We start from the raw sequence: 26,804 nt of genomic DNA on the forward strand, positions 1-26,804 counted from the left end.
AGTAGTAAAAATTGTGGGTGCACGTAACCCCAATATATTCTTTGAATTACCAGTCAGAAACTGGCACTATATGGCAGTAGCAAGAAATGAGGGTATTTGTATTCCCAATATACTCTTTGAATTCCCAGTCAAACAATGGCACTGTATACCAGTAGTAAAAATTGTGGGTGCACGTAACCCCAATATATTCTTTGAATTACCAGTCAGAAACTGGCACTATATGGCAGTAGCAAGAAATGAGGGTATTTATAACCCCAATATATTCTTTGAATTCCCAGTCAGACAATGGCACTGTATACCAGTAGTAAAAATTGTGGGTGCACGTAACCCCAATATATTCTTTGAATTACCAGTCAGAAACTGGCACTATATGGCAGTAGCAAGAAATGAGGGTATTTGTATTCCCAATATACTCTTTGAATTCCCAGTCAGACAATGGCACTGTATACCAGTAGTAAAAATTGTGGGTGCACGTAACCCCAATATATTCTTTGAATTACCAGTCAGAAACTGGCACTATATGGCAGTAGCAAGAAATGAGGGTATTTATAACCCCAATATATTCTTTGAATTCCCAGTCAGACAATGGCACTGTATACCAGTAGTAAAAATTGTGGGTGCACGTAACCCCAATATATTCTTTGAATTCCCAGTCAGACACTGGCACTATATGGCAGTAGCAAGAAATGAGGGTATTTGTATTCCCAATATATTCTTTGAATTCCCAGTCAGACAATGGCACTGTATACCAGTAGTAAAAATTGTGGGTGCACGTAACCCCAATATATTCTTTGAATTACCAGTCAGAAACTGGCACTATATGGCAGTAGCAAGAAATGAGGGTATTTGTATTCCCAATATATTCTTTGAATTCCCAGTCAGACAATGGCACTGTATACCAGTAGTAAAAATTGTGGGTGCACGTAACCCCAATATATTCTTTGAATTCCCAGTCAGACACTGGCACTATATGGCAGTAGCAAGAAATGAGGGTATTTGTATTCCCAATATATTCTTTGAATTCCCAGTCAGACAATGGCACTGTATACCAGTAGTAAAAATTGTGGGTGTATATAGCCCCAATTCTATTGCTAGGGGACTTGCAGGGTATTTCTGGGGTGAAGGTGGGGGGGCACACCGTTGGAACGGGTATCGGGGTATATATCGGGTATACGGGAATACACTGACAGTGTATTCCATTCAGGATCCTGGGAAAGCTGGGTTGCGGCGATTGAGCCCGTCAGTGCCACGTTACACTGACAAGCTTCTCCCTGGAATTTAGCTCTTACAAGAGCTGTTGGTTGTCTTCTCCTTCCTATCCTAGCCTGTCCCTGCCTACCCAGAATCTAAGCCCTAGCTAGCTGGACGGAAACCTCCGTCCTCGGTGAATTGCAAGCTCAGAATGACGCGAACCTGGGCGGCGCTGTTCTTTTAAATTAGAGGTCACATGTATTCGGCAGCCAATGGGTTTTGCCTACTTTTTTCAACGTCACCGGTGTCGTAGTTCCTGTCCCACCTACCCTGCGCTGTTATTGGAGCAAAAAAGGCGCCAGGGAAGGTGGGAGGGGAATCGAGTAATGGCGCACTTTACCACGCGGTGTTCGATTCGATTCGAACATGCCGAACAGCCTAATATCCGATCGAACATGAGTTCGATAGAACACTGTTCGCTCATCTCTAGTCTTGAACCCAGGGGGTCTGATCACTAATGCAATGCATATCATTCTTATCTTTGATTTTAGATATGGACTAATAAAAGGAGATAAATAGAGATGAGCGAACACTAAAATGTTCGAGGTTCGAAATTCGATTCGAACAGCCGCTCAATGTTCGTGTGTTCGAACGGGTTTCGAACCCCATTATAGTCTATGGGGAACAGATACTCGTTAAGGGGGAAACCCAAATCCGTGTCTGGAGGGTCACCAAGTCCACTATGACACCCCAGGAAATGATGCCAACACCTCTGGAATGACACTGGGACAGCAGGGGAAGCATGTCTGGGGGCATCTAACACACCAAAGACCCTCTATTACCCCAACATCACAGCCTAACAACTACACACTTTACACACTCAATACCACCTCTCTGACAGTAGGAAAACACCTTGAAACATGTGTATTTGGCACTTGCAGTGAGGAGAGCTTGTCACCAGCAGTGAATTTGGCCCTTGTAGTAAGTTGAGGTTGGCACCAACATTTGTTTTGAAAATCAGGGTGGATTGAGCCTCTAACCAGCAGAGTTTGGGCAAATTCATGGTGGAGGGAGCCTCTAAAAACCCCAGTTTGGACCAATTCATGGTGGAGGGAGCCTCTAACCAGCCCAGTTTGGGCAAATTCATGGTGGAGGGAGCCTCTAAAAAACCCAGTTTGGACCAATTCATGGTGGAGGGAGCCTCTAACCAGCCCAGTTTGGGCAAATTCATGGTGGAGGGAGCCTCTAACCAGCCCAGTTTGGACCAATTAATGGTGGAGGGAGCCTCTAACCAGCCCAGTTTGGACCAATTAATGGTGGAGGGAGCCTCTAACCACCCCAGTTTGGACCAATTCACGGTGGAGGGAGCCTCTAAACAGCCCAGTTTGGGCAAATTCATGGTGGAGGGAGCCTCTAAAAAACCCAGTTTGGACCAATTCATGGTGGAGGGAGCCTCTAACCAGCCCAGTTTGGACCAATTAATGGTGGAGGGAGCCTCTAAACAGCCAAGTTTGGACCAATTCATGGTGGAGGGAGCCTCTAAAAACCCCAGTTTGGACCAATTCATGGTGGAGGGAGCCTCTAACCAGCCCAGTTTGGGCAAATTCATGGTGGAGGGAGCCTCTAAACAGCCCAGTTTGGGCAAATTCATGGTGGAGGGAGCCTCTAACCAGCCCAGTTTGGACCAATTAATGGTGGAGGGAGCCTCTAACCAGCCCAGTTTGGACCAATTAATGGTGGAGGGAGCCTCTAACCACCCCAGTTTGGACCAATTCATGGTGGAGGGAGCCTCTAACCAGCCCAGTTTGGACCAATTCATGGTGGAGGGAGCCTCTAAAAAACCCAGTTTGGACCAATTCATGGTGGAGGGAGCCTCTAAACAGCCCAGTTTGGGCAAATTCATGGTGGAGGGAGCCTCTAAAAACCCCAGTTTGGACCAATTCATGGTGGAGGGAGCCTCTAACCAGCCCAGTTTGGGCAAATTCATGGTGGAGGGAGCCTCTAAAAAACCCAGTTTGGACCAATTCATGGTGGAGGGAGCCTCTAACCAGCCCAGTTTGGGCAAATTCATGGTGGAGGGAGCCTCTAACCAGCCCAGTTTGGACCAATTAATGGTGGAGGGAGCCTCTAACCAGCCCAGTTTGGACCAATTAATGGTGGAGGGAGCCTCTAACCACCCCAGTTTGGACCAATTCATGGTGGAGGGAGCCTCTAAACAGCCCAGTTTGGGCAAATTCATGGTGGAGGGAGCCTCTAAAAAACCCAGTTTGGACCAATTCATGGTGGAGGGAGCCTCTAACCAGCCCAGTTTGGACCAATTAATGGTGGAGGGAGCCTCTAAACAGCCAAGTTTGGACCAATTCATGGTGGAGGGAGCCTCTAAAAACCCCAGTTTGGACCAATTCATGGTGGAGGGAGCCTCTAACCAGCCCAGTTTGGGCAAATTCATGGTGGAGGGAGCCTCTAAACAGCCCAGTTTGGGCAAATTCATGGTGGAGGGAGCCTCTAACCAGCCCAGTTTGGACCAATTAATGGTGGAGGGAGCCTCTAACCAGCCCAGTTTGGACCAATTAATGGTGGAGGGAGCCTCTAACCAGCCCAGTTTGGACCAATTAATGGTGGAGGGAGCCTCTAACCACCCCAGTTTGGACCAATTCATGGTGGAGGGAGCCTCTAACCAGCCCAGTTTGGACCAATTCATGGTGGAGGGAGCCTCTAAAAAACCCAGTTTGGACCAATTCATGGTGGAGGGAGCCTCTAAACAGCCCAGTTTGGGCAAATTCATGGTGGAGGGAGCCTCTAAAAAACCCAGTTTGGACCAATTCATGGTGGAGGGAGCCTCTAACCAGCCCAGTTTGGACCAATTAATGGTGGAGGGAGCCTCTAAACAGCCAAGTTTGGACCAATTCATGGTGGAGGGAGCCTCTAAAAACCCCAGTTTGGACCAATTCATGGTGGAGGGAGCCTCTAACCAGCCCAGTTTGGACCAATTAATGGTGGAGGGAGCCTCTAACCAGCCCAGTTTGGACCAATTAATGGTGGAGGGAGCCTCTAACCACCCCAGTTTGGACCAATTCATGGTGGAGGGAGCCTCTAAACAGCCCAGTTTGGGCAAATTCATGGTGGAGGGAGCCTCTAAAAAACCCAGTTTGGACCAATTCATGGTGGAGGGAGCCTCTAACCAGCCCAGTTTGGACCAATTAATGGTGGAGGGAGCCTCTAAACAGCCAAGTTTGGACCAATTCATGGTGGAGGGAGCCTCTAAAAACCCCAGTTTGGACCAATTCATGGTGGAGGGAGCCTCTAACCAGCCCAGTTTGGACCAATTAATGGTGGAGGGAGCCTCTAACCAGCCCAGTTTGGACCAATTAATGGTGGAGGGAGCCTCTAACCACCCCAGTTTGGACCAATTCATGGTGGAGGGAGCCTCTAAACAGCCCAGTTTGGGCAAATTCATGGTGGATGGAGCCTCTAAAAAACCCAGTTTGGACCAATTCATGGTGGAGGGAGCCTCTAACCAGCCCAGTTTGGACCAATTAATGGTGGAGGGAGCCTCTAAACAGCCAAGTTTGGACCAATTCATGGTGGAGGGAGCCTCTAAAAACCCCAGTTTGGACCAATTCATGGTGGAGGGAGCCTCTAACCAGCCCAGTTTGGGCAAATTCATAGTGGAGGGAGCCTCTAAACAGCCCAGTTTGGGCAAATTCATGGTGGAGGGAGCCTCTAACCAGCCCAGTTTGGACCAATTAATGGTGGAGGGAGCCTCTAACCAGCCCAGTTTGGACCAATTCATGGTGGAGGGAGCCTCTAACCAGCCCAGTTTGGACCAATTAATGGTGGAGGGAGCCTCTAACCACCCCAGTTTGGACCAATTCATGGTGGAGGGAGCCTCTAACCAGCCCAGTTTGGACCAATTCATGGTGGAGGGAGCCTCTAAAAAACCCAGTTTGGACCAATTCATGGTGGAGGGAGCCTCTAAACAGCCCAGTTTGGGCAAATTCATGGTGGAGGGAGCCTCTAAAAAACCCAGTTTGGACCAATTCATGGTGGAGGGAGCCTCTAACCAGCCCAGTTTGGACCAATTAATGGTGGAGGGAGCCTCTAAACAGCCAAGTTTGGACCAATTCATGGTGGAGGGAGCCTCTAAAAACCCCAGTTTGGACCAATTCATGGTGGAGGGAGCCTCTAACCAGCCCAGTTTGGACCAATTAATGGTGGAGGGAGCCTCTAACCAGCCCAGTTTGGACCAATTAATGGTGGAGGGAGCCTCTAACCACCCCAGTTTGGACCAATTCATGGTGGAGGGAGCCTCTAAACAGCCAAGTTTGGACCAATTCATGGTGAAGGGAGCCTCTAAAAACCCGTTTGGACCAATTCATGGTGGAGGGAGCCTCTAACCAGCCCAGTTTGGGCAAATTCATGGTGGAGGGAGCCTCTAAACAGCCAAGTTTGGGCAAATTCATGGTGGAGGGAGCCTCTAACCAGCCCAGTTTGGACCAATTAATGGTGGAGGGAGCCTCTAACCAGCCCAGTTTGGACCAATTAATGGTGGAGGGAGCCTCTAACCACCCCAGTTTGGACCAATTCATGGTGGAGGGAGCCTCTAAACAGCCAAGTTTGGACCAATTCATGGTGGAGGGAGCCTCTAAAAACCCCAGTTTGGACCAATTCATGGTGGAGGGAGCCTCTAACCAGCCCAGTTTGGACCAATTAATGGTGGAGGGAGCCTCTAAACAGCCAAGTTTTGGGAAATTCATGGTGGAGGGAGCCTCTAACCAGCCCAGTTTGGACCAATTCATGGTGGAGGGAGCCTCTAAACAGCCCAGTGTGGGCAAATTCATGGTGGAGGGAGCCTCTAAAAAACCCAGTTTGGACCAATTCATGGTGGAGGGAGCCTCTAACCAGCCCAGTTTGGACCAATTAATGGTGGAGGGAGCCTCTAACCAGCCCAGTTTGGACCAATTAATGGTGGAGGGAGCCTCTAACCACCCCAGTTTGGACCAATTCATGGTGGAGGGAGCCTCTAAACAGCCAAGTTTGGACCAATTCATGGTGGAGGGAGCCTCTAAAAACCCCAGTTTGGACCAATTCATGGTGGAGGGAGCCTCTAACCAGCCCAGTTTGGGCAAATTCATGGTGGAGGGAGCCTCTAAACAGCCCAGTTTGGGCAAATTCATGGTGGAGGGAGCCTCTAAAAAACCCAGTTTGGACCAATTCATGGTGGAGGGAGCCTCTAAACAGCCAAGTTTGGACCAATTCATGGTGAAGGGAGCCTCTAAAAACCCGTTTGGACCAATTCATGGTGGAGGGAGCCTCTAACCAGCCCAGTTTGGGCAAATTCATGGTGGAGGGAGCCTCTAAACAGCCCAGTTTGGGCAAATTCATGGTGGAGGGAGCCTCTAACCACCCCAGTTTGGACCAATTAATGGTGGAGGGAGCCTCTAACCAGCCCAGTTTGGACCAATTAATGGTGGAGGGAGCCTCTAACCACCCCAGTTTGGACCAATTCATGGTGGAGGGAGCCTCTAAACAGCCAAGTTTGGACCAATTCATGGTGGAGGGAGCCTCTAAAAACCCCAGTTTGGACCAATTCATGGTGGAGGGAGCCTCTAACCAGCCCAGTTTGGACCAATTAATGGTGGAGGGAGCCTCTAAACAGCCAAGTTTTGGGAAATTCATGGTGGAGGGAGCCTCTAACCAGCCCAGTTTGGACCAATTCATGGTGGAGGGAGTCTCTAAACAGCCCAGTTTGGGCAAATTCATGGTGGAGGGAGCCTCTAAAAAACCCAGTTTGGACCAATTCATGGTGGAGGGAGCCTCTAACCAGCCCAGTTTGGACCAATTAATGGTGGAGGGAGCCTCTAACCAGCCCAGTTTGGACCAATTAATGGTGGAGGGAGCCTCTAACCACCCCAGTTTGGACCAATTCATGGTGGAGGGAGCCTCTAAACAGCCAAGTTTGGACCAATTCATGGTGGAGGGAGCCTCTAAAAACCCCAGTTTGGACCAATTCATGGTGGAGGGAGCCTCTAACCAGCCCAGTTTGGGCAAATTCATGGTGGAGGGAGCCTCTAAACAGCCCAGTTTGGGCAAATTCATGGTGGAGGGAGCCTCTAAAAAACCCAGTTTGGACCAATTCATGGTGGAGGGAGCCTCTAACCAGCCCAGTTTGGACCAATTAATGGTGGAGGGAGCCTCTAAACAGCCAAGTTTGGACCAATTCATGGTGGAGGGAGCCTCTAAAAACCCCAGTTTGGACCAATTCATGGTGGAGGGAGCCTCTAACCAGCCCAGTTTGGGCAAATTCATGGTGGAGGGAGCCTCTAAACAGCCCAGTTTGGGCAAATTCATGGTGGAGGGAGCCTCTAACCAGCCCAGTTTGGACCAATTAATGGTGGAGGGAGCCTCTAACCAGCCCAGTTTGGACCAATTAATGGTGGAGGGAGCCTCTAACCAGCCCAGTTTGGACCAATTAATGGTGGAGGGAGCCTCTAACCACCCCAGTTTGGATCAATTCATGGTGGAGGGAGCCTCTAACCAGCCCAGTTTGGACCAATTCATGGTGGAGGGAGCCTCTAAAAAACCCAGTTTGGACCAATTCATGGTGGAGGGAGCCTCTAAACAGCCCAGTTTGGGCAAATTCATGGTGGAGGGAGCCTCTAACCAGCCCAGTTTGGACCAATTCATGGTGGAGGGAGCCTCTAAACAGCCCAGTTTTGGCAAATTCATGGTGGAAGGAGCCTCTAACCAGCAGAGTTGTGGGAAAGCAGGGTGGAGGGAGCCTCTAACCAGCAGAGTTGGTGGAAATCAGGGTGGAGGGAGCCTCTAACCAGCAGAGTTGGGGGAAATCATGTTGGAGGGAGCCTAGTATTAGCAGAATTGTGCAACGCTTATGGTGGATGAGTATGAGGATGCGGAGGAATTGGAGAGGTTGAGTACAGACATGGAGTTTCATGTTGGGGTGCTTTACACAGGTGGGCACAAAAATGAAGGCTCTATCCAGTGGTGGTTCATTTTTATCAAAGTGAGCCGGTCGGCACTCTCAGCTGACAGACGGGTGCGCTTGTCAGTGATGATGCCACCGGCTGCACTGAACACCCTCTCAGATAGGACGCTGGCGGCAGGACAGGACAGCACCTCCAAGGCATATAGGGCAAGTTCAAGCCACAGGTCCAACTTCGACACCCAATACGTGTAGGGCGCAGAGGGGTCGGAGAGGACAGGGCTGTGGTCGGAAAGGTATTCCCGCAACATGCGCCTATACTTCTCACGCCTGGTGACACTAGGACCCTCCGTGGCGGCACTTTGGCGAGGGGGTGCCATCAAGGTGTCCCAGACCTTAGACAGTGTGCCCCTCGTTTGTGTGGACCGGTGAGAACTTGGTTGCCTACTGGAGGAACTGCCCTCCCTGCCGCCAACGTCACATGCTGGAAACATCTCCATCATATTCTGCACCAATTGCCTGTGGCAAGCATTGATGCGATTGGCCCTCCCCTCTACCGGAATAAAAGACGAGATGTTGTTTTTATACCGGGGGTCAAGGATAGCAAAGATCCAGTACTGGTTGTCCTCCATGATTTTGACAATACGCTTGTCGGTTGTAAAGCACCCCAACATGAACTCAGCCATGTCTGCCACAGTGTTAGTTGGCATGACTCCTCTGGCCCCACCGGAAAGTTCAATCTCCATTTCCTCCTCATCCTCCATGTCTACCCATCCGCGCTGCAACAATGGGACGATTCGAAGTTGCCCGGAAGCCTCCTGTATCACCATCACATCATCGGACAACTCTTCTTCCTCCTCCTCCTCCTCCTCCTCCATTAAACGCAGTGAAGCGGACAGATGTGTGGACCTACTCTCCAGCTGTGACGGATCGGATGCTATCCCTAACTCCTCTGTGTGATCTGAGTTATCCCTGATGTCAATCAGGGATTCTCTCAGAACACACAAGAGCGGGATTGTAAGGCTCACCATCGCATCCTCAGAGCTCACCCTCCTTGTGGACTCCTCAAAGACCCGTAGGATGTCACAAAGGTCTCTCATCCATGGCCACTCATGGATGTGAAACTGAGGCAGCTGACTTTGTGGCACCCTAGGGTTTTGTAGCTGGTATTCCATCAAAGGTCTCTGCTGCTCAACCACTCTATTCAACATCTGAAACGTTGAGTTCCAGCGTGTGGGGACGTCGCACAAAAGCCGGTGTTGTGGCACATGCAGGCGTTGCTGGAGAGATTTTAAGCTAGCAGCGGCTACTGTCGACTTGCGAAAGTGGGCGCACATGCGCCGCACTTTCACCAGTAGCTCTGGAACATTGGGGTAGCTCTTTAGGAAACGTTGCACCACTAGGTTGAAGACGTGGGCCAGGCATGGAACATGTTGGAGTCCGGCAAGCTCCAGAGCTGCTACCAGGTTCCGGCCGTTATCACAAACGACCATGCCTGGGCCCAGGTGCAGCGGCTCAAACCATATTGCCGTCTCATCGAGGAGGGCATCCCTCACCTCGGAGGCAGTGTGCTGTCTGTCCCCCAAGCTGATCAGCTTCAGCACAGCCTGCTGACGTCTACCAACGCCAGTGCTGCAACGTTTCCAACTCGTAGCTGGGGTCAATCTAACAGCGGAGGAGGAGGCGGTGGCGGAGGAGGAGGCGGTGGCGGAGGAGGAGGCGGTAGAGGAGGAGGAGGAGGGGGGTGTTCTTCTCGTGTCCCTGCCAGGAATGTTAGGCGGGGAGACGAGGTACACCGGGCCAGTTTGGGAAGCAGTCCCAGCCTCAACTACATTCACCCAGTGTGCCGTCAGTGAAATGTAGCGTCCCTGTTCGCATGCACTTGTCCACGCGTCGGTGGTCAAGTGGACCTTTGTGCAAAGCGCGGAACTAAGGGCCCGCCTGATGTTGAGTGACACGTGCTGGTGCAAGGCGGGGACGGCACACCGGGAGAAGTAGTGACGGCTAGGGACGGCATAGCGAGGTGCCGCAGTTGCCATCAGGTCCAGGAAGGCGGGAGTTTCAACAAGCCGGAACGCCAACATCTCCTGGGCCAGCAGTTTAGCGATGTTGGCGTTCAAGGCTTGCGCGTGTGGGTGGTTAGCAGTGTATTTCTGCCGCCGCTCCAATGTCTGAGAGATGGTGGGTTGTTGTAAAGAAACGCCTGATGGTGCCTTTGATGGTGCAGGAGAAGGAGATAAGACAGGACCAGGGGAGGATGAGGTAGAAGTCAACAAAGTGGCGGAGGCAGATGAAGTGGTGTCCTGGCTCGTCCTCTGGAGTGCATCGCCAGCACAGTCAGCAGTGGCAGTGGCAGAGGCAGAGGCAGTGGCAGAGGCAGTGGCAGTGGCGTGAACAGCAGGCGGCCTTTGTCCTGCCGTTGCTGCCTGCCACTGATTCCAGTGCTTGGATTCCAAATGACGGCGCATTGAAGTGGTGGACAGGTTGCTCTTCTCAGAGCCCCTAATCAATTTCGAGAGGCAAATTGTGCAGACAACACTATATCTGTCCTCGGCGCATTCCTTGAAAAAACTCCACACCTTCGAGAAACGTGCCCTCGAGGTGGGAGTTTTTCGGGGCTGGGTACGAACTGGAACATCTTGGGAGATTCCGGGTGTGGCCTGGCTTCGCCTAAGCTGCTGACCTCTGCCTCTGCCTCTAGCTACCCTTTTTGGTGCTGCACCTGCCTCAACATCCACACTACTTTCCCCGCTTGACATCCCCCCTGTCCAGGTCGGGTCAGTGTCCTCATCATCCACTACTTCCTCTTCCAACTCCTGTCTCATCTCCTCCTCCCGCACAATGCGCCGGTCAACTGGATGCCCTGACGGCAACTGCGTCACATCATCGTCGATGAGGGTGGGTTGCTGGTCATCCACCACCAAATCGAACGGAGATGGAGGAGACTCTAGTGTTTGAGCATCTGGACACAGATGCTCCTCTGTTAGGTTCGTGGAATCGTGACGTGGAGAGGCAGGTTGAGGGACAATGAAAGGAGCGGAGAACAGCTCTGGGGAGCAGGGACAGTTTGGGTTATTGTTCTGTAAAGCTTCGGAATTTTGGGAGGAAGGAAGACAAGACTGTTGGGTAATAGGAGGAGAGGAGGCAGAGTCTGACTGGCTGCTGGACAATGTGCTGTAAGCGTTCTCTGACAGCCATTGCAAGACCTGTTCCTGGTTCTCGGGCCTACTAAGGTTTGTACCCTGCAGTTTAGTTAATGTGGCAAGCAACCCTGGCACTGTGGAGTGGCGCAATGCTTGCTGCCCCACAGGAGTAGGCACGGGACGCCCTGTGGCTTCACTGCTACCTTGCTCCCCAGAACCATTCCCCCGACCTCGCCCACGGCCTCGTCCACGTCCCTTTCCGGGAGCCTTGCGCATTTTGAATTCCTAGTTAGAAATTGGCACTGTATACCAGTAGTAAAAATTGTGGGTGCACGTAACCCCAATATATTCTTTGAATTCCCAGTCAGAAACTGGCACTATATGGCAGTAGCAAGAAATGAGGGTATTTGTATTCCCAATATACTCTTTGAATTCCCAGTCAGACAATGGCACTGTATACCAGTAGTAAAAATTGTGGGTGCACGTAACCCCAATATATTCTTTGAATTACCAGTCAGAAACTGGCACTATATGGCAGTAGCAAGAAATGAGGGTATTTATAACCCCAATATATTCTTTGAATTCCCAGTCAGACAATGGCACTGTATACCAGTAGTAAAAATTGTGGGTGCACGTAACCCCAATATATTCTTTGAATTCCCAGTCAGAAACTGGCACTATATGGCAGTAGCAAGAAATGAGGGTATTTATAACCCCAATATATTCTTTGAATTCCCAGTCAGACAATGGCACTGTATACCAGTAGTAAAAATTGTGGGTGCACGTAACCCCAATATATTCTTTGAATTCCCAGTCAGAAACTGGCACTATATGGCAGTAGCAAGAAATGAGGGTATTTGTATTCCCAATATACTCTTTGAATTCCCAGTCAGACAATGGCACTGTATACCAGTAGTAAAAATTGTGGGTGCACGTAACCCCAATATATTCTTTGAATTACCAGTCAGAAACTGGCACTATATGGCAGTAGCAAGAAATGAGGGTATTTATAACCCCAATATATTCTTTGAATTCCCAGTCAGACAATGGCACTGTATACTAGTAGTAAAAATTGTGGGTGCACGTAACCCCAATATATTCTTTGAATTCCCAGTCAGAAACTGGCACTATATGGCAGTAGCAAGAAATGAGGGTATTTGTATTCCCAATATACTCTTTGAATTCCCAGTCAGACAATGGCACTGTATACCAGTAGTAAAAATTGTGGGTGCACGTAACCCCAATATATTCTTTGAATTCCCAGTCAGAAACTGGCACTATATGGCAGTAGCAAGAAATGAGGGTATTTGTATTCCCAATATACTCTTTGAATTCCCAGTCAGACAATGGCACTGTATACCAGTAGTAAAAATTGTGGGTGCACGTAACCCCAATATATTCTTTGAATTACCAGTCAGAAACTGGCACTATATGGCAGTAGCAAGAAATGAGGGTATTTATAACCCCAATATATTCTTTGAATTCCCAGTCAGACAATGGCACTGTATACCAGTAGTAAAAATTGTGGGTGCACGTAACCCCAATATATTCTTTGAATTCCCAGTCAGAAACTGGCACTATATGGCAGTAGCAAGAAATGAGGGTATTTGTATTCCCAATATACTCTTTGAATTCCCAGTCAGACAATGGCACTGTATACCAGTAGTAAAAATTGTGGGTGCACGTAACCCCAATATATTCTTTGAATTACCAGTCAGAAACTGGCACTATATGGCAGTAGCAAGAAATGAGGGTATTTATAACCCCAATATATTCTTTGAATTCCCAGTCAGACAATGGCACTGTATACCAGTAGTAAAAATTGTGGGTGCACGTAACCCCAATATATTCTTTGAATTCCCAGTCAGAAACTGGCACTATATGGCAGTAGCAAGAAATGAGGGTATTTGTATTCCCAATATACTCTTTGAATTCCCAGTCAGACAATGGCACTGTATACCAGTAGTAAAAATTGTGGGTGCACGTAACCCCAATATATTCTTTGAATTACCAGTCAGAAACTGGCACTATATGGCAGTAGCAAGAAATGAGGGTATTTATAACCCCAATATATTCTTTGAATTCCCAGTCAGACAATGGCACTGTATACCAGTAGTAAAAATTGTGGGTGCACGTAACCCCAATATATTCTTTGAATTACCAGTCAGAAACTGGCACTATATGGCAGTAGCAAGAAATGAGGGTATTTGTATTCCCAATATACTCTTTGAATTCCCAGTCAGACAATGGCACTGTATACCAGTAGTAAAAATTGTGGGTGCACGTAACCCCAATATATTCTTTGAATTACCAGTCAGAAACTGGCACTATATGGCAGTAGCAAGAAATGAGGGTATTTATAACCCCAATATATTCTTTGAATTCCCAGTCAGACAATGGCACTGTATACCAGTAGTAAAAATTGTGGGTGCACGTAACCCCAATATATTCTTTGAATTCCCAGTCAGAAACTGGCACTATATGGCAGTAGCAAGAAATGAGGGTATTTGTATTCCCAATATACTCTTTGAATTCCCAGTCAGACAATGGCACTGTATACCAGTAGTAAAAATTGTGGGTGCACGTAACCCCAATATATTCTTTGAATTACCAGTCAGAAACTGGCACTATATGGCAGTAGCAAGAAATGAGGGTATTTATAACCCCAATATATTCTTTGAATTCCCAGTCAGACAATGGCACTGTATACCAGTAGTAAAAATTGTGGGTGCACGTAACCCCAATATATTCTTTGAATTACCAGTCAGAAACTGGCACTATATGGCAGTAGCAAGAAATGAGGGTATTTGTATTCCCAATATACTCTTTGAATTCCCAGTCAGACAATGGCACTGTATACCAGTAGTAAAAATTGTGGGTGCACGTAACCCCAATATATTCTTTGAATTACCAGTCAGAAACTGGCACTATATGGCAGTAGCAAGAAATGAGGGTATTTGTATTCCCAATATACTCTTTGAATTCCCAGTCAGACAATGGCACTGTATACCAGTAGTAAAAATTGTGGGTGCACGTAACCCCAATATATTCTTTGAATTACCAGTCAGAAACTGGCACTATATGGCAGTAGCAAGAAATGAGGGTATTTATAACCCCAATATATTCTTTGAATTCCCAGTCAGACAATGGCACTGTATACCAGTAGTAAAAATTGTGGGTGCACGTAACCCCAATATATTCTTTGAATTCCCAGTCAGACACTGGCACTATATGGCAGTAGCAAGAAATGAGGGTATTTGTATTCCCAATATATTCTTTGAATTCCCAGTCAGACAATGGCACTGTATACCAGTAGTAAAAATTGTGGGTGCACGTAACCCCAATATATTCTTTGAATTCCCAGTCAGACACTGGCACTATATGGCAGTAGCAAGAAATGAGGGTATTTGTATTCCCAATATATTCTTTGAATTCCCAGTCAGACAATGGCACTGTATACCAGTAGTAAAAATTGTGGGTGCACGTAACCCCAATATATTCTTTGAATTACCAGTCAGAAACTGGCACTATATGGCAGTAGCAAGAAATGAGGGTATTTGTATTCCCAATATATTCTTTGAATTCCCAGTCAGACAATGGCACTGTATACCAGTAGTAAAAATTGTGGGTGCACGTAACCCCAATATATTCTTTGAATTCCCAGTCAGACACTGGCACTATATGGCAGTAGCAAGAAATGAGGGTATTTGTATTCCCAATATATTCTTTGAATTCCCAGTCAGACAATGGCACTGTATACCAGTAGTAAAAATTGTGGGTGTATATAGCCCCAATTCTATTGCTAGGGGACTTGCAGGGTATTTCTGGGGTGAAGGTGGGGGGGCACACCGTTGGAACGGGTATCGGGGTATATATCGGGTATACGGGAATACACTGACAGTGTATTCCATTCAGGATCCTGGGAAAGCTGGGTTGCGGCGATTGAGCCCGTCAGTGCCACGTTACACTGACAAGCTTCTCCCTGGAATTTAGCTCTTACAAGAGCTGTTGGTTGTCTTCTCCTTCCTATCCTAGCCTGTCCCTGCCTACCCAGAATCTAAGCCCTAGCTAGCTGGACGGAAACCTCCGTCCTCGGTGAATTGCAAGCTCAGAATGACGCGAACCTGGGCGGCGCTGTTCTTTTAAATTAGAGGTCACATGTATTCGGCAGCCAATGGGTTTTGCCTACTTTTTTCAACGTCACCGGTGTCGTAGTTCCTGTCCCACCTACCCTGCGCTGTTATTGGAGCAAAAAAGGCGCCAGGGAAGGTGGGAGGGGAATCGAGTAATGGCGCACTTTACCACGCGGTGTTCGATTCGATTCGAACATGCCGAACAGCCTAATATCCGATCGAACATGAGTTCGATAGAACACTGTTCGCTCATCTCTAGAGATAAATAAAGAAAACATGGTAGTGTCAAAGTTTCATATGTATTAATCAGTGTTGAGCGAATAGTATTCGATTGAATACCTCGCTCCCATAGGAATGAGTATAAGTGGCTGAACACTAAGGGGTTAAGCGCAATAAATATTCACTGCGCGTAACCCCTTAGTGTTCGGCCGCTTACACGCATTCCTATGGGAGCGATGTATTCGATGGAATACTATTCGCTCATCTCTAGTATTAACCTACAACTGGTATGTTACTTTGACCACCTATTTGCTGCAATGTTCATATGAAGTAATACTCATTCTTTTCTGATTTCTTTACTTTATAATTAAGGATTTTCTGGCTGTACTGAAAAAAATATCAGAATTTCTTCAATTTTCATTGAGTGAGGAACAAATTAATTTGGTAGCAAGCCGCACATCGTTCAACTCTATGAAAGGAAAATCTGAAAGTACTCATGGAAAACTGGGCGAGACGTTCTTCAGAAAAGGTAACGAAGACACGATACCATAGAAGTTAAAAGTTTTTAAAAAATTTAAGAATTAAAATACAGAAAATTACACGTGATATGTGTAAAATGCCACATGCCAATATTACTTATGATGTAACAGTGACCCCAGGGCATATCAGTGTGGGGATGGTGCATTCAGGAGTAGCCCAAGATGGCAACCTCACTGGTCACGGTGGCCAAATCCTCTTACAGTTATGAGCCTGACATAATGCTGAAGGCGACTCACTGAGGTGGTGAGGTTGGGTCCCCTGCGGCACTCGCTACCAAGTGTATCAAAGCAAAGTAGATAGGCTGGTGATTGGTACAGGCGCAACTAGTAACTCGGTTTACTTTGTGAGATACATCCAAATTCCAATTCAGATTTATCAACACATTATGGCTCTGGATTGTATGCAGCTATGTAGAAGTCTATGGGAATCTGTTATGCTTTTGAAGTCATTCCAGGGTAAAGGTTTCTCTTGTTGGTCACCCTTGTATGACTTTTCGTCTGTCCATCAACTTTTCAATAAAAATTGTATAAAGTACATATAACATAGAATATAATCTATCTAAAAAGTACATCTGGATTAAAACGTAAAAAAAAAACTAGATAACATTGGCATCCCTGGAATCATACAGGCCCATAGAATACAGGTGGCCGCACAATTATTGCTGTAATAAGTAAATCAATAAGAATGTCACACAAATGCAGTTTTTCTCCAATTCCATTCAGATTTTTTTCCCAGCTTCCCAGTACATTGTACAGAATATTAGATGGTACAATTACAAAGTACAATTTGTCCCACAGACATTAAGCCCGTATGTGGCTGTGAGCCGAAAAATAAAAAGCTATGTGGTTTTGAAGGTGGGGAATCAAAAACAAAAATAAAAAATGCCTGTGGTGTGAAGGGGTTAAAAGCACCAAAGAAGGCAGTGCATGCTGACAACTTTCCACAGTCCTATGTGCGTAGTCAAGTCCTTTACAACATATGACTGATGTAATCTCAGGCCTCGTTCACATCTGCGTCGGTAATCCATTCGGGGGAGTCCGCATGGGGATCCCCTGAACAGACTACCGAACGCATTGACAAAACCCATAGATTATAATGGGGTCTGTGTGCTTTCTGCACGGTCTCCACATGAGTCATGTGGACAGGAAAGTACAACGTGAAATGCTTTTCTGTCCACATGTTCTGTGCGGAGACCGTGCAGAAAGCACACAGACCCCATTATAGTCTATGGGGTCCATGTGCTTTCACTGTACACCAATTGCCAATGCGTTTGGTAGTCTGTTCAGTTAATAGAGCAGCTGCAAAATATGCCTTTCATTCTAGGATCTGACATATCCGTGGATATAATTGACAGCTCATTCATTTGCTGGGGACAAGTTAACTGGCAGTATCTGTTATACATCTTGTTTCAAGTTGTGGAAAATCAAATTTACTGCTTGTCCTATAAAAGAAAGATGGATATTACTGAAAGCACAATTAGAGATTCTGTGAAAAATGTCAAAGTGTCAAATGTATTGTTGACATTAAAAAAAAGAGGAATTTGTATACCCATCCATAAAAAGGAGCAGTATTGTTGTATACCTGTACATACATTTTGTTTTTCCTATGCTGAATTTATAAGATAAGTTGGTAGGACAGTGACTAAATTTGCGTAACAAAAGTTTTTGGCTAAGTACCAGCAAAGTGAATGAGATTTCATCGAACACATTAATTTTAGCTGCAGAATTGTGAATATTTTCCGTATAGATTAAAACAACGCTGAGGAAAATGCAGCGAAAACTAAAGAAAAAACATTTCAGAAAAAAAATGCAACATGTGTTTTGCTACATGGGGCCTTGGCCTTTGTCACTAAAAATCAAAAGCAGAATAAGACTGAAAAAGTGCACATCTGTAGATAAATAATAGACTGTCTTAATGACAGCAAAATTTCAACGGAGGCAATAAGACTTTCACTGGGTGCAACTGGTGTTTCTGTTAGTTCAAGAAAAACTGATCAGATCTTTGACTTAGGCTGGTTGCAGACGACCGTATGCTTCCTGCCGGCCATGAATTAATGGCATGGGTGGCACATGGGGGACACGTGGATGTAAACAGTGTGCCGCCTGTGCACTGGCCATGATTCCGCGGCCCCTTTTATTAAATGAATAGGTGCCACGGACGCAAGGGCCGCAAAATAGGAAAGGAATAGGACCTGTTCTATATTTTGTGGGCCAGACTATCGCCCCCAACACGTGACCATGTAATTCACGGTCATGTGTACGTGCCCATAGAAATGAATGGGTCAGTGTGCTAACCATGAAATACCCGGACCCACACCACGGTTGTCTGCTAGAGGTCTAAGAGGAAGGATTGAAAAAGAGCCGAATGTGATGCTAAAGAACCACCAGAAAATATTACAGTGGGAATTGCACACTGAATGGAAGCAAGTTATTAGATGTGATGGAAGTAAGATATCCTTATGTGAACATGACGGGTGAAAATATGTGAAATGCAAAATAAAATTGATCAGCCTGCAACACATGAAAAATAAGCAAGCAATGGTTCATAGAAAAGGGAACTTGATCGTTGATCTAGCCAGGAAACAGCCTTGACCTTAATTCAATAAAAATACGTAGTACCATTTAACCCATTAAAGAGGACCTTTCACCATTTTGCCCACAGGCAGTTCTATATACTGCCGGAAAGCTGACAGTGCGCTGAGTTCAGCGCACTGTCGGCTTTCCCGATGTGTGCCCGGTGTGAAGAGCTTACGGCCCGGTACCGTAGCTCTTCTATGGTCAGAAGGGCGTTTCTGACTGTTAGCCAGAGACGTCCTTCTGCCTCGCGGCGCCAATCGCGCTGTGCTGTGGAGCGGGGAGGAACTCCCCCCTTCCTCCCTGATAATGCTCGTCTATGGACGAGTACTGCGAGCAGAGGGAGGGGGCGTTCCTCCCGGCTCTCACAGCACAGCGCGATTGGCGCCGCGAGGCAGAAGGACGTCTCTGGCTAACAGTCAGAAACGCTCTTCTGACCATAGAAGAGCTACGGTACCGGGCCGTAAGCTCTTCACACCGGGCACGGATCGGGAAAGCCGACAGTGCGCTGAACTCAGCGCACTGTCAGCTTTCCGGCAGTATATAGAACTGCCTGTGGGCAAAATGGTGAAAGGTCCTCTTTAAAGCTCTGCACTGTATTATCAAGTCACGATGAGTGTATAGTCAACTCTTAGCAGCATAATAGTAAAACGATGTAATGCCGTAGCACAAAAGCTGCGCCTGCAGCACTACATCTGGTCTTTGCTGGTGTTGGTAGAAACTTTGCTGCACTGGGAATCTGAGATGTAGATTCAGTAGTTTTCCAAAATACATTGCTTTATCAATGCTGCTTTGTTTGTCTGCTATGTAAAATTATTTCTCCCATTGTTTACACATCATTTTCTATGGAGCACGGCCTATGTAATAAGCAGGATGGCTGATGTGGGTCACTGCTCTCTGGGGGGGCTGAGTGATCTACAGCTCAGTGGTCAGGTCAATCAGGTCAGTTCTCAGGCTGAAATATTTTATGGTGGTTCATGGTTTACTTTATGTTGTGTATAGAAATTCATTGGTGTTTTTTTTTTTTATGCTGATAATCACACTTTGCACTTTTCTTTCTTAAATAGGAGAGATTGGGGACTGGAAGAATAGTTTTACTGAAGAACAGAGCAAAGCGGTGGATACAATGTTTGAAAAATATCTCGCAGGAACTAAACTGGGAAAGCTCTTGAACTATGACAAATACTGCAAGTGCTAGATGTTCAAGGAAATAGAATAAGTAGCACTTACCTAACTCTGAATACTTTAGTAAAAGTAATGCATGTCTTATTGAGTTTATATCATTTACTCACTAACAATTTATAAATGATCTTATGTTAGGTTTATTGAAATCTTGAGCTTCCTATCTGCAGTGCCATTAAATGCTCATATATGGCAGAATCATTTTACATCTTTTTATTCAGTCAATAAAAATAATGGTAACGAAAGAGTTTGGTGGAATTGTCAATCCTCTGGTTAAAAGCATCCCACAAAATTGTATAGGTATTCAATTTATATCATGTCATCACCAGTCTATTGGTTATTCAGTGGTACAGGGGTAGGCAACTTTACCTGTCCAGCCTCAGCCATTGCTGGAGAGGGACCAGTTACACCACTCACAATCATTACTGGTTCCTTATCAGTCACATGGGGTGCAGGACTTCTAGGAACTACTAGGGCATTGCACAAAACCAAATGAATAGCAGAGCAATGGGAACAGATGAGTATAATTTAAATTTTTTATATTACACCTTCTTTATCCAAATCAAGGACCAACTCTTTAATACATAAAACTTTTACAATGGTATACATGTTATTACATTACCAACAGCCACCAGTAGATGGCAGTGGTTATACTTTGACATTTGTATGTAAAATACTGTTTCTGCCCTTTTAAAGGGGCTCTCATTGGAATAATGTGTTTTTGATATTCAAATGCATGAATATCCTTTAAAAAGGCTATTCAGGTGCTGCCACTCTTTTTTTTTTTTTTTTTTTTTTTTTTTTTATACATATATATAAAAGACCCCCCCCCCCCGTTTTTATTATATACCAGTAAAACCGATATGTAAATGAGCCTGTCCATGCACCCTCGGTGTTCCTCCAAGCCCATACCTCCCGACCGTCCCGATTTCCGCGGGACAGTCATGATTTGGGTGACATTTCCCGCGGTACCGGTTGGAGGGAGGTATGTCCCGATTTCGATTTCCAGAGGACGCAGATCTGAGTTGGACACATATGTGGCTGAAGCAAGGAGCTGACACAGGTCAGCTCCTCGCTTCTCCGCTGCGCGCCTCTCTCGCTGACACATGCGACTGAAGGAAGGAGCTGACACAGGTCAGCTCCTCGCTTCGCCACTGCGTGTCTCTCCTCGCTTCGCCGCTGCCGCCGGCTCCTGGCTTGTCACATCGCGTCTACAAGCCAGGAGCCGGCGGGTAGCGGCGAAGCGAGGAGCTGACACAGGTCAGCTCCTCGCTTCAGCCGCATATGTGTCAGCGAGAGAGACACGCAGCGGCGAAGCGAGGAGCTGACCTGTGTCAGCTCCTTCCTTCAGCCGCATGTGTCAGAGAGAGAGGCGCGCAGAGAGTGGCGAGGGAGCAGAGGAGAAGGTAAGTGTAATGTGGAGGTGGAATGTGAATCTGGGGGCAGATGAAGGAGAGGACGGCATGACACTGGGGGCAGAGATGGAGAGGACGGCATGACACTGGGGGCAGAGATGGAGGGGACGGCATGACACTGGGGGCAGAGATGGAGAGGACGGCATGACACTGGGGGCAGATGAAGGAGGGGACAGCATGACACTGGGGGCAGAGATGGAGAGGACGGCATGACACTGGGGGCAGAGATGTGGGGACATGAATCTAGTGGCAGAGATGGAGAGGACATGAATCTGGGGGCAGAGATGTGGAGACATGAATCTGGGGGCAGAGATGGGGGATATGAATCTGGGGGCAGAGATGGAGGGGGGACATGAATCTGGGGGCAGAGATGGAGGGGGGACATGAATCTGGGGGCAGAGATGGAGGGGGGACATGAATCTGGGGGCAGAGATGGAGGGGGGACATGAATCTGGGGGCAGAGATGGAGGGGGGACATGAATCTGGGGGCAGAGATGGAGGGGGGACATGAATCTGGGGGCAGAGATGGAGGGGGGACATGAATCTGGGGGCAGAGATGGAGGGGACATGAATCTGGGGGCAGAGATGGAAGGGGGACATGAAACTGGGGGCAGATGAAGGGTGTATATGAAACTGAGGGAGAGATAGAGGGGGGACATATAATTTACGGGTGACTGTAGGAGGATTATACTGTGTGCGGGCACATGAAAAATTAACGAGTGGGTGGAGTCAACACGCGCGTGCCGCAAATTTTGTCCCTCTTTCGGTTCTTCAAAAGTTGGGAGGTATGCAAGCCTGCGTGCACCCCCATGTGTCATACCTTAAAGCTGCCCCCTCTGCAGCTTGTACTCAAAGTTAGTCCTCCTCCTCTCTCCATGTAAACCCGCCTCCAGCGTCTCTCATCTCGCTCCTGTACATTGAAATGTTGGGCATGCGTAGTAACGCTCCCTTCTGAGCGCTACTGCACATGCCCGAGCGCCATATTCTTGTCCGCTTTCTTCCACTGTCCACAAGAAAATGGGGCTCGGGAATGTGCAGTAGCGGACATTAGCATCGGACACTAGCTGTGTCCGTTACATTTTGCATTGATTTAAATGGACATCGGGTGCGTTCTTTTACTGTCCGTGGATGTCCTTAACTGTCCATTCACAATGATATCCGATTTTTGCTGTCCGCGAAAATATATATATTTTTTTTTTTACTGTAATTTTTATTGAAATTTTTCAAAAACATTTAACAATATGCAGAAAAGGAGACAAGGCAAAACATATACCCCAAATAGCAAAAAGAAGCAATACTGCATTATCTCAACTGCAAAATAGGCATACAACTTAAAAGCAAAATAAGGGGTAACAACAAACGTACAAAAACAGAATAGGAAGGAGGGTGGGAGAAGGGAAGGGAGGTTCCAAGATTAAAGGCCACCGAGCGCACAGTAGGCGTCCCAAGGGGACCAAACAGAATGGAAAGCATCCAATGTGTTATTAAGACTAGCAGTGAGAAATTCAAGACTACGTGTATCCTTAATACGAGCTAGAAGCTCAGCGCCGGATGGAGGGTTAACGCTCCTCCAGTATTTAGCCATAAGAGTTTTTGCGGCTGTGCATAGATGGAAAAAAGTCTTGAAGTCTTACTACCCAGATGTCTAAGAGGGAGGTTCAGTAAATATAAAAGGGGATCTAAAGGAACCCCCTGTGTAAAGAGGACATCAGTCAAAGAGGACAAGACCAAAAAATGTGAAATAAAGAACCTACCGCAAGATTGCAGCGCCAACACTCAGCAGGATGCGCAGGGTTAAGGGTGTGAAGAAGAGCCGGAGTATGATACCAGTGCATTAAGATTTTAAATTGCGTTTCCCTGAAGGTTATACACTGAGACGATTTCTGGGCTCGAGACCATACAATCCACCACTGTCCCTGGGAGATGGAGATCCCCAATGCCTCCTCCCATTTGATCATATATCGATGTTGAATAGGAGAACCAATAGTCTTAGAGGCAAGGATTTGGTATACAGAGGATATAAGGCCCCTTGTAGAAGTACCAGCCCGACAGATCTTTTCAAGACTCTAACAGAGCCATAGAGGGAGCGTACAAAATGAACTACCTGGAAATAATGAAACCATTCTGTCTGAGGGAGGCCTAGATTAGCTACTAAGTACTCAAAGGGCCTAAGCGCCAACGTTGTAGGGTCAATCAGATCGGCAATCTGGAGTAGGCCTGCTGCCGACCACACTCTGACCATAGTGGGTGACAAACTATCAGGGAGAAGAGGGTTATACAAAACAGACACCATAGAGGAGCGCAGGGACATCAGGGAAAACTTAGCATTACACGTAGACCAGATAGATCGAGTAAAACGCATGGGGCCGAGCAAGTGGGGGGAGAACCCACCCACAGGAAAGCATTGGGATGCATAGGGGCCAACCAAAGCTTTTCTATCTCCATCCACCTAGTATGCGCCTGGGCAGAAGCCTAGAACGGGATACAGCGCAGATGGGTTGCCCAGTAGTAATGTAAAAGATCTGGGACAGCTAAACCCCCAGACTCCCTCCTCGCCGTCATGACCGATCGAGGGATTTGGTGGCGTTTGGCCCACCCTATGAATCGAAAAATGGCTTTTTGCAAGACGCGGAGATCATTCCGTGGAACTGCAACGGGTAACGTCTCGAAATAATAAAGAAGTTTCGGAAGAAGGGTCATTTTTACCGCTGCTATCCTCTCCAACAGGGAGATCGAAAGGGGTTGCCACTTATCCAGAAGTGATCGTAGATTGCGGAACAGCCTCGAATAGTTGGCTGAGTAAAGAGTATGGTAAGAAAGAGAGATCTGAATCCCCAAATAACAAATTGAAGACGATCGCCACTGGAAGTCGAAGTTAGAACGTAAAAGCATAAGATCATCATATGAGATATTTAAAGGAAGAGCCTCAGTTTTTGAAGGGTTCACCTTATACCCTGACAAGTCGCCATACGTCGCAAGAAGTCGTAGGAGATTAGGGAGAGTAGTATGGGGAGACGAAAGAGTAAGGAGAACATCATCGGAGAATGGAAGATTATATAGATAATCTGTTTTCCCTTAGCCCAAACAGCAGCACAAGATGGGGTATTCCTGCCCCTGTGTACTGTTAGGACAGGTGGAACTTTTAATAAACTAACAAGTTCCCTCCCATAAAAGGCCTAGGAGACCTCCCCCTCCCTGTGTTAGTCTCCAAGTACCATATAGCATAAGACCGCATATAATTTTAACAAGCCAAGGGAGGGAGCTTTGTGCTGCTGTTTGGGCTAAGGGAAAACAGATTATCTATATAATCTTCCATTCCCCCTACGCCCAAACAGCAGCACAAGATGGGGATTTAACAAGTAATACCCCTTCTAGGGAGGGCGATCCTGACAGGCCGAGGTCAGGATTGAGTAACCAAAGGACTTCGCCTTGGAGGTATGCCAGTCCAATCTATAGTGCCTGGCGAAAGTCAAGTGGGAAGACCAAGATGCAGCCGCACAGATCTGGTCTACTGAGAGGGACTGCCTCTCTGCCCAAGACGCCGCTACCGCCCTGGTAGCATGGGCTCGCAAAAATTCTGGGACCGGTAGCCCCTGTGTCTGAAGGGCCACTGAGATGGCTTCTCTGATCCACCTTGACAGAGTAGTCTTGGACGCCTTATTATCCCTGTTGTGACCAAAAAAATTGACAAGTAGGTTTTCTGACCTGCGGAATGGACCTGTCCGGTCCAGGTATATCCGCAGAGTTCGCACCAGATCCAAACTATGCATTTTCTGTTCCCACTCCGAGGAAGGAGAGGGGAAGAAGGTAGGTAAGGTTATAACCTGGTTTATGTTTTCCACTGAGGGAACTTTAGGCAGAAAACCTTGAATAAACCTAAGCTGGACTCGGTCCGGAAAAAAGGTCGTGTATGGCTCTGATGCCGCCAAAGCCTGGAGCTCTCCTACTTGCTTGGCAGATGTGATTGCCAGAAGAAAGGTTACTTTCCATGAGAGGTATTTGAGCTCCACCTTTGTCAAGGGTTCAAATGGAGTGCCGCATAGTCCTTGTAGGACCGCAGCTAGGTCCCATTGGGGGGCCGGGGGCCGTACCGGGGGTCGGAGCCTAGAGGCCCCTTTCTGGAATTGCCTTATGAGAGGATTCTGAGACAATCTAGTCCCCAATAGAGCGGATAGCGCCGAGACATGCACTCTCAAGGTGGCCGGGGACAATCCCTTGTCCAACCCTTCTTGTAAGAACTCCAGGACTGATTCAATGGACGATGTATCACACTGTCTCCTGGCCCCCCAGTCCTTAAATACTCGAGCGATCCTCTGGTAACTGCGATTGGTTGAGTCCGCTCTAGAGTGGGCCAATGTTTTTAAGACGGCCTGGGACAATCCTCTGTCTCCACGTATGGTGCGGTCAACCTCCAGGCAGTGAGGCTGAACCTGTCCAGATCCTGGCAGAGCTGACTGTTTAGAGTTACCAGGTTTTGGACACACGGAAGCCTCCAGTAGGTCCCTCGACTCATTACCATGAGGTGGGTAAACCATGCCCTTTTCAGCCAGAACGGCATGATGACAATGGCCGAAGTCTGGTCCTGCCTGAGTTTCGCCAACACCCTGGGAATCATTGGAATCGGAGGGAAAACGTATACTAGTTTGAAGCTCCAGGGTATTGACAGGGCATCGATCGCCAAGGGATTGCCGTCCCGATACAGGGAGCAGAATTGTCCCACCTTGGCGTTGTGTTGGGTGGCCATCAGATCCACCTCGGGGAGACCCCACATCCTGGTGAGTTGTTTGAAAACTTCCGGGGACAGAGACCATTCGGCTGTTGTTATTAGTCCCCTGCTTAACTGGTCTGCCAGGACGTTGAGGTGGCCTTTGATATGCACCGCTGACAGCCGGGACAAGTTCTTCTCCGCCCAGGAGAATATCAGGTTGGTCACCCTCATCAGACCTGGTGCCTCCCTGTTTGTTGATATATTGGACGGCCGTTGAATTGTCTGTCCTTATTCTGACAGCCTTCCCCTGAAGGTGGGGAGTCAGAGTCCGTAGTGCCAGATAAATTGCCGTAAGCTCTCGCCAGTTGGAGGAGCGTGTTTTCTCTTGTTGGTTCCAGGTTCCTCGTATTAGGGTCTCCCCCAGATGCGCTCCCCAGCCTGTAAGGGAGGCATCTGTGGTCAACAGGGTCCAGGAAGTCTGGACCGTGGACCTCCCGTCCTTGAGTTGAGACCACCATTCCAGTGATCGACGGGCACTGATGGAAAGCTGGATAGGCTTCTGAAGTCCCGAAGGACTGTGGTTCCATACTCTCAGGATCTCGAGTTGTAAGGGGCGCATATGCCATAGTGCCCAAGGAACTGCCTCGATGGTTGCGGACATGAGACCTAGGACCTTCATCGCTGTCCTGATTGTAACCTTCCTGGTTCGGGATAGGTAGTGAACCGCTCGACCAATCTTCTCCTTCTGAGGAGAGGG

The 26,804-nt window shown here is 47.5% G+C and overlaps 1 protein-coding gene across 1 annotated transcript in view; it reads left to right on the top strand.

Moving 5' to 3' along the window:
* The window catches only part of LOC142196886 (sulfotransferase 6B1-like), a 62,193-nt gene extending 42,253 nt beyond the window's left edge, over window positions 1–19,940 (top strand). The window contains exons 6-7 of the mRNA XM_075266871.1: window positions 16,002–16,158; window positions 19,810–19,940. Coding sequence (XP_075122972.1) covers window positions 16,002–16,158; window positions 19,810–19,940 — 288 coding nt within the window. The remainder of the gene's footprint in view (window positions 1–16,001; window positions 16,159–19,809) is intronic.
* The last annotated feature ends 6,864 nt before the right edge of the window (window positions 19,941–26,804 follow it).

This window comes from Leptodactylus fuscus, chromosome 3 (genome assembly GCF_031893055.1).
Source record: "Leptodactylus fuscus isolate aLepFus1 chromosome 3, aLepFus1.hap2, whole genome shotgun sequence".
Lineage (NCBI taxonomy): Eukaryota > Metazoa > Chordata > Amphibia > Anura > Leptodactylidae > Leptodactylus > Leptodactylus fuscus.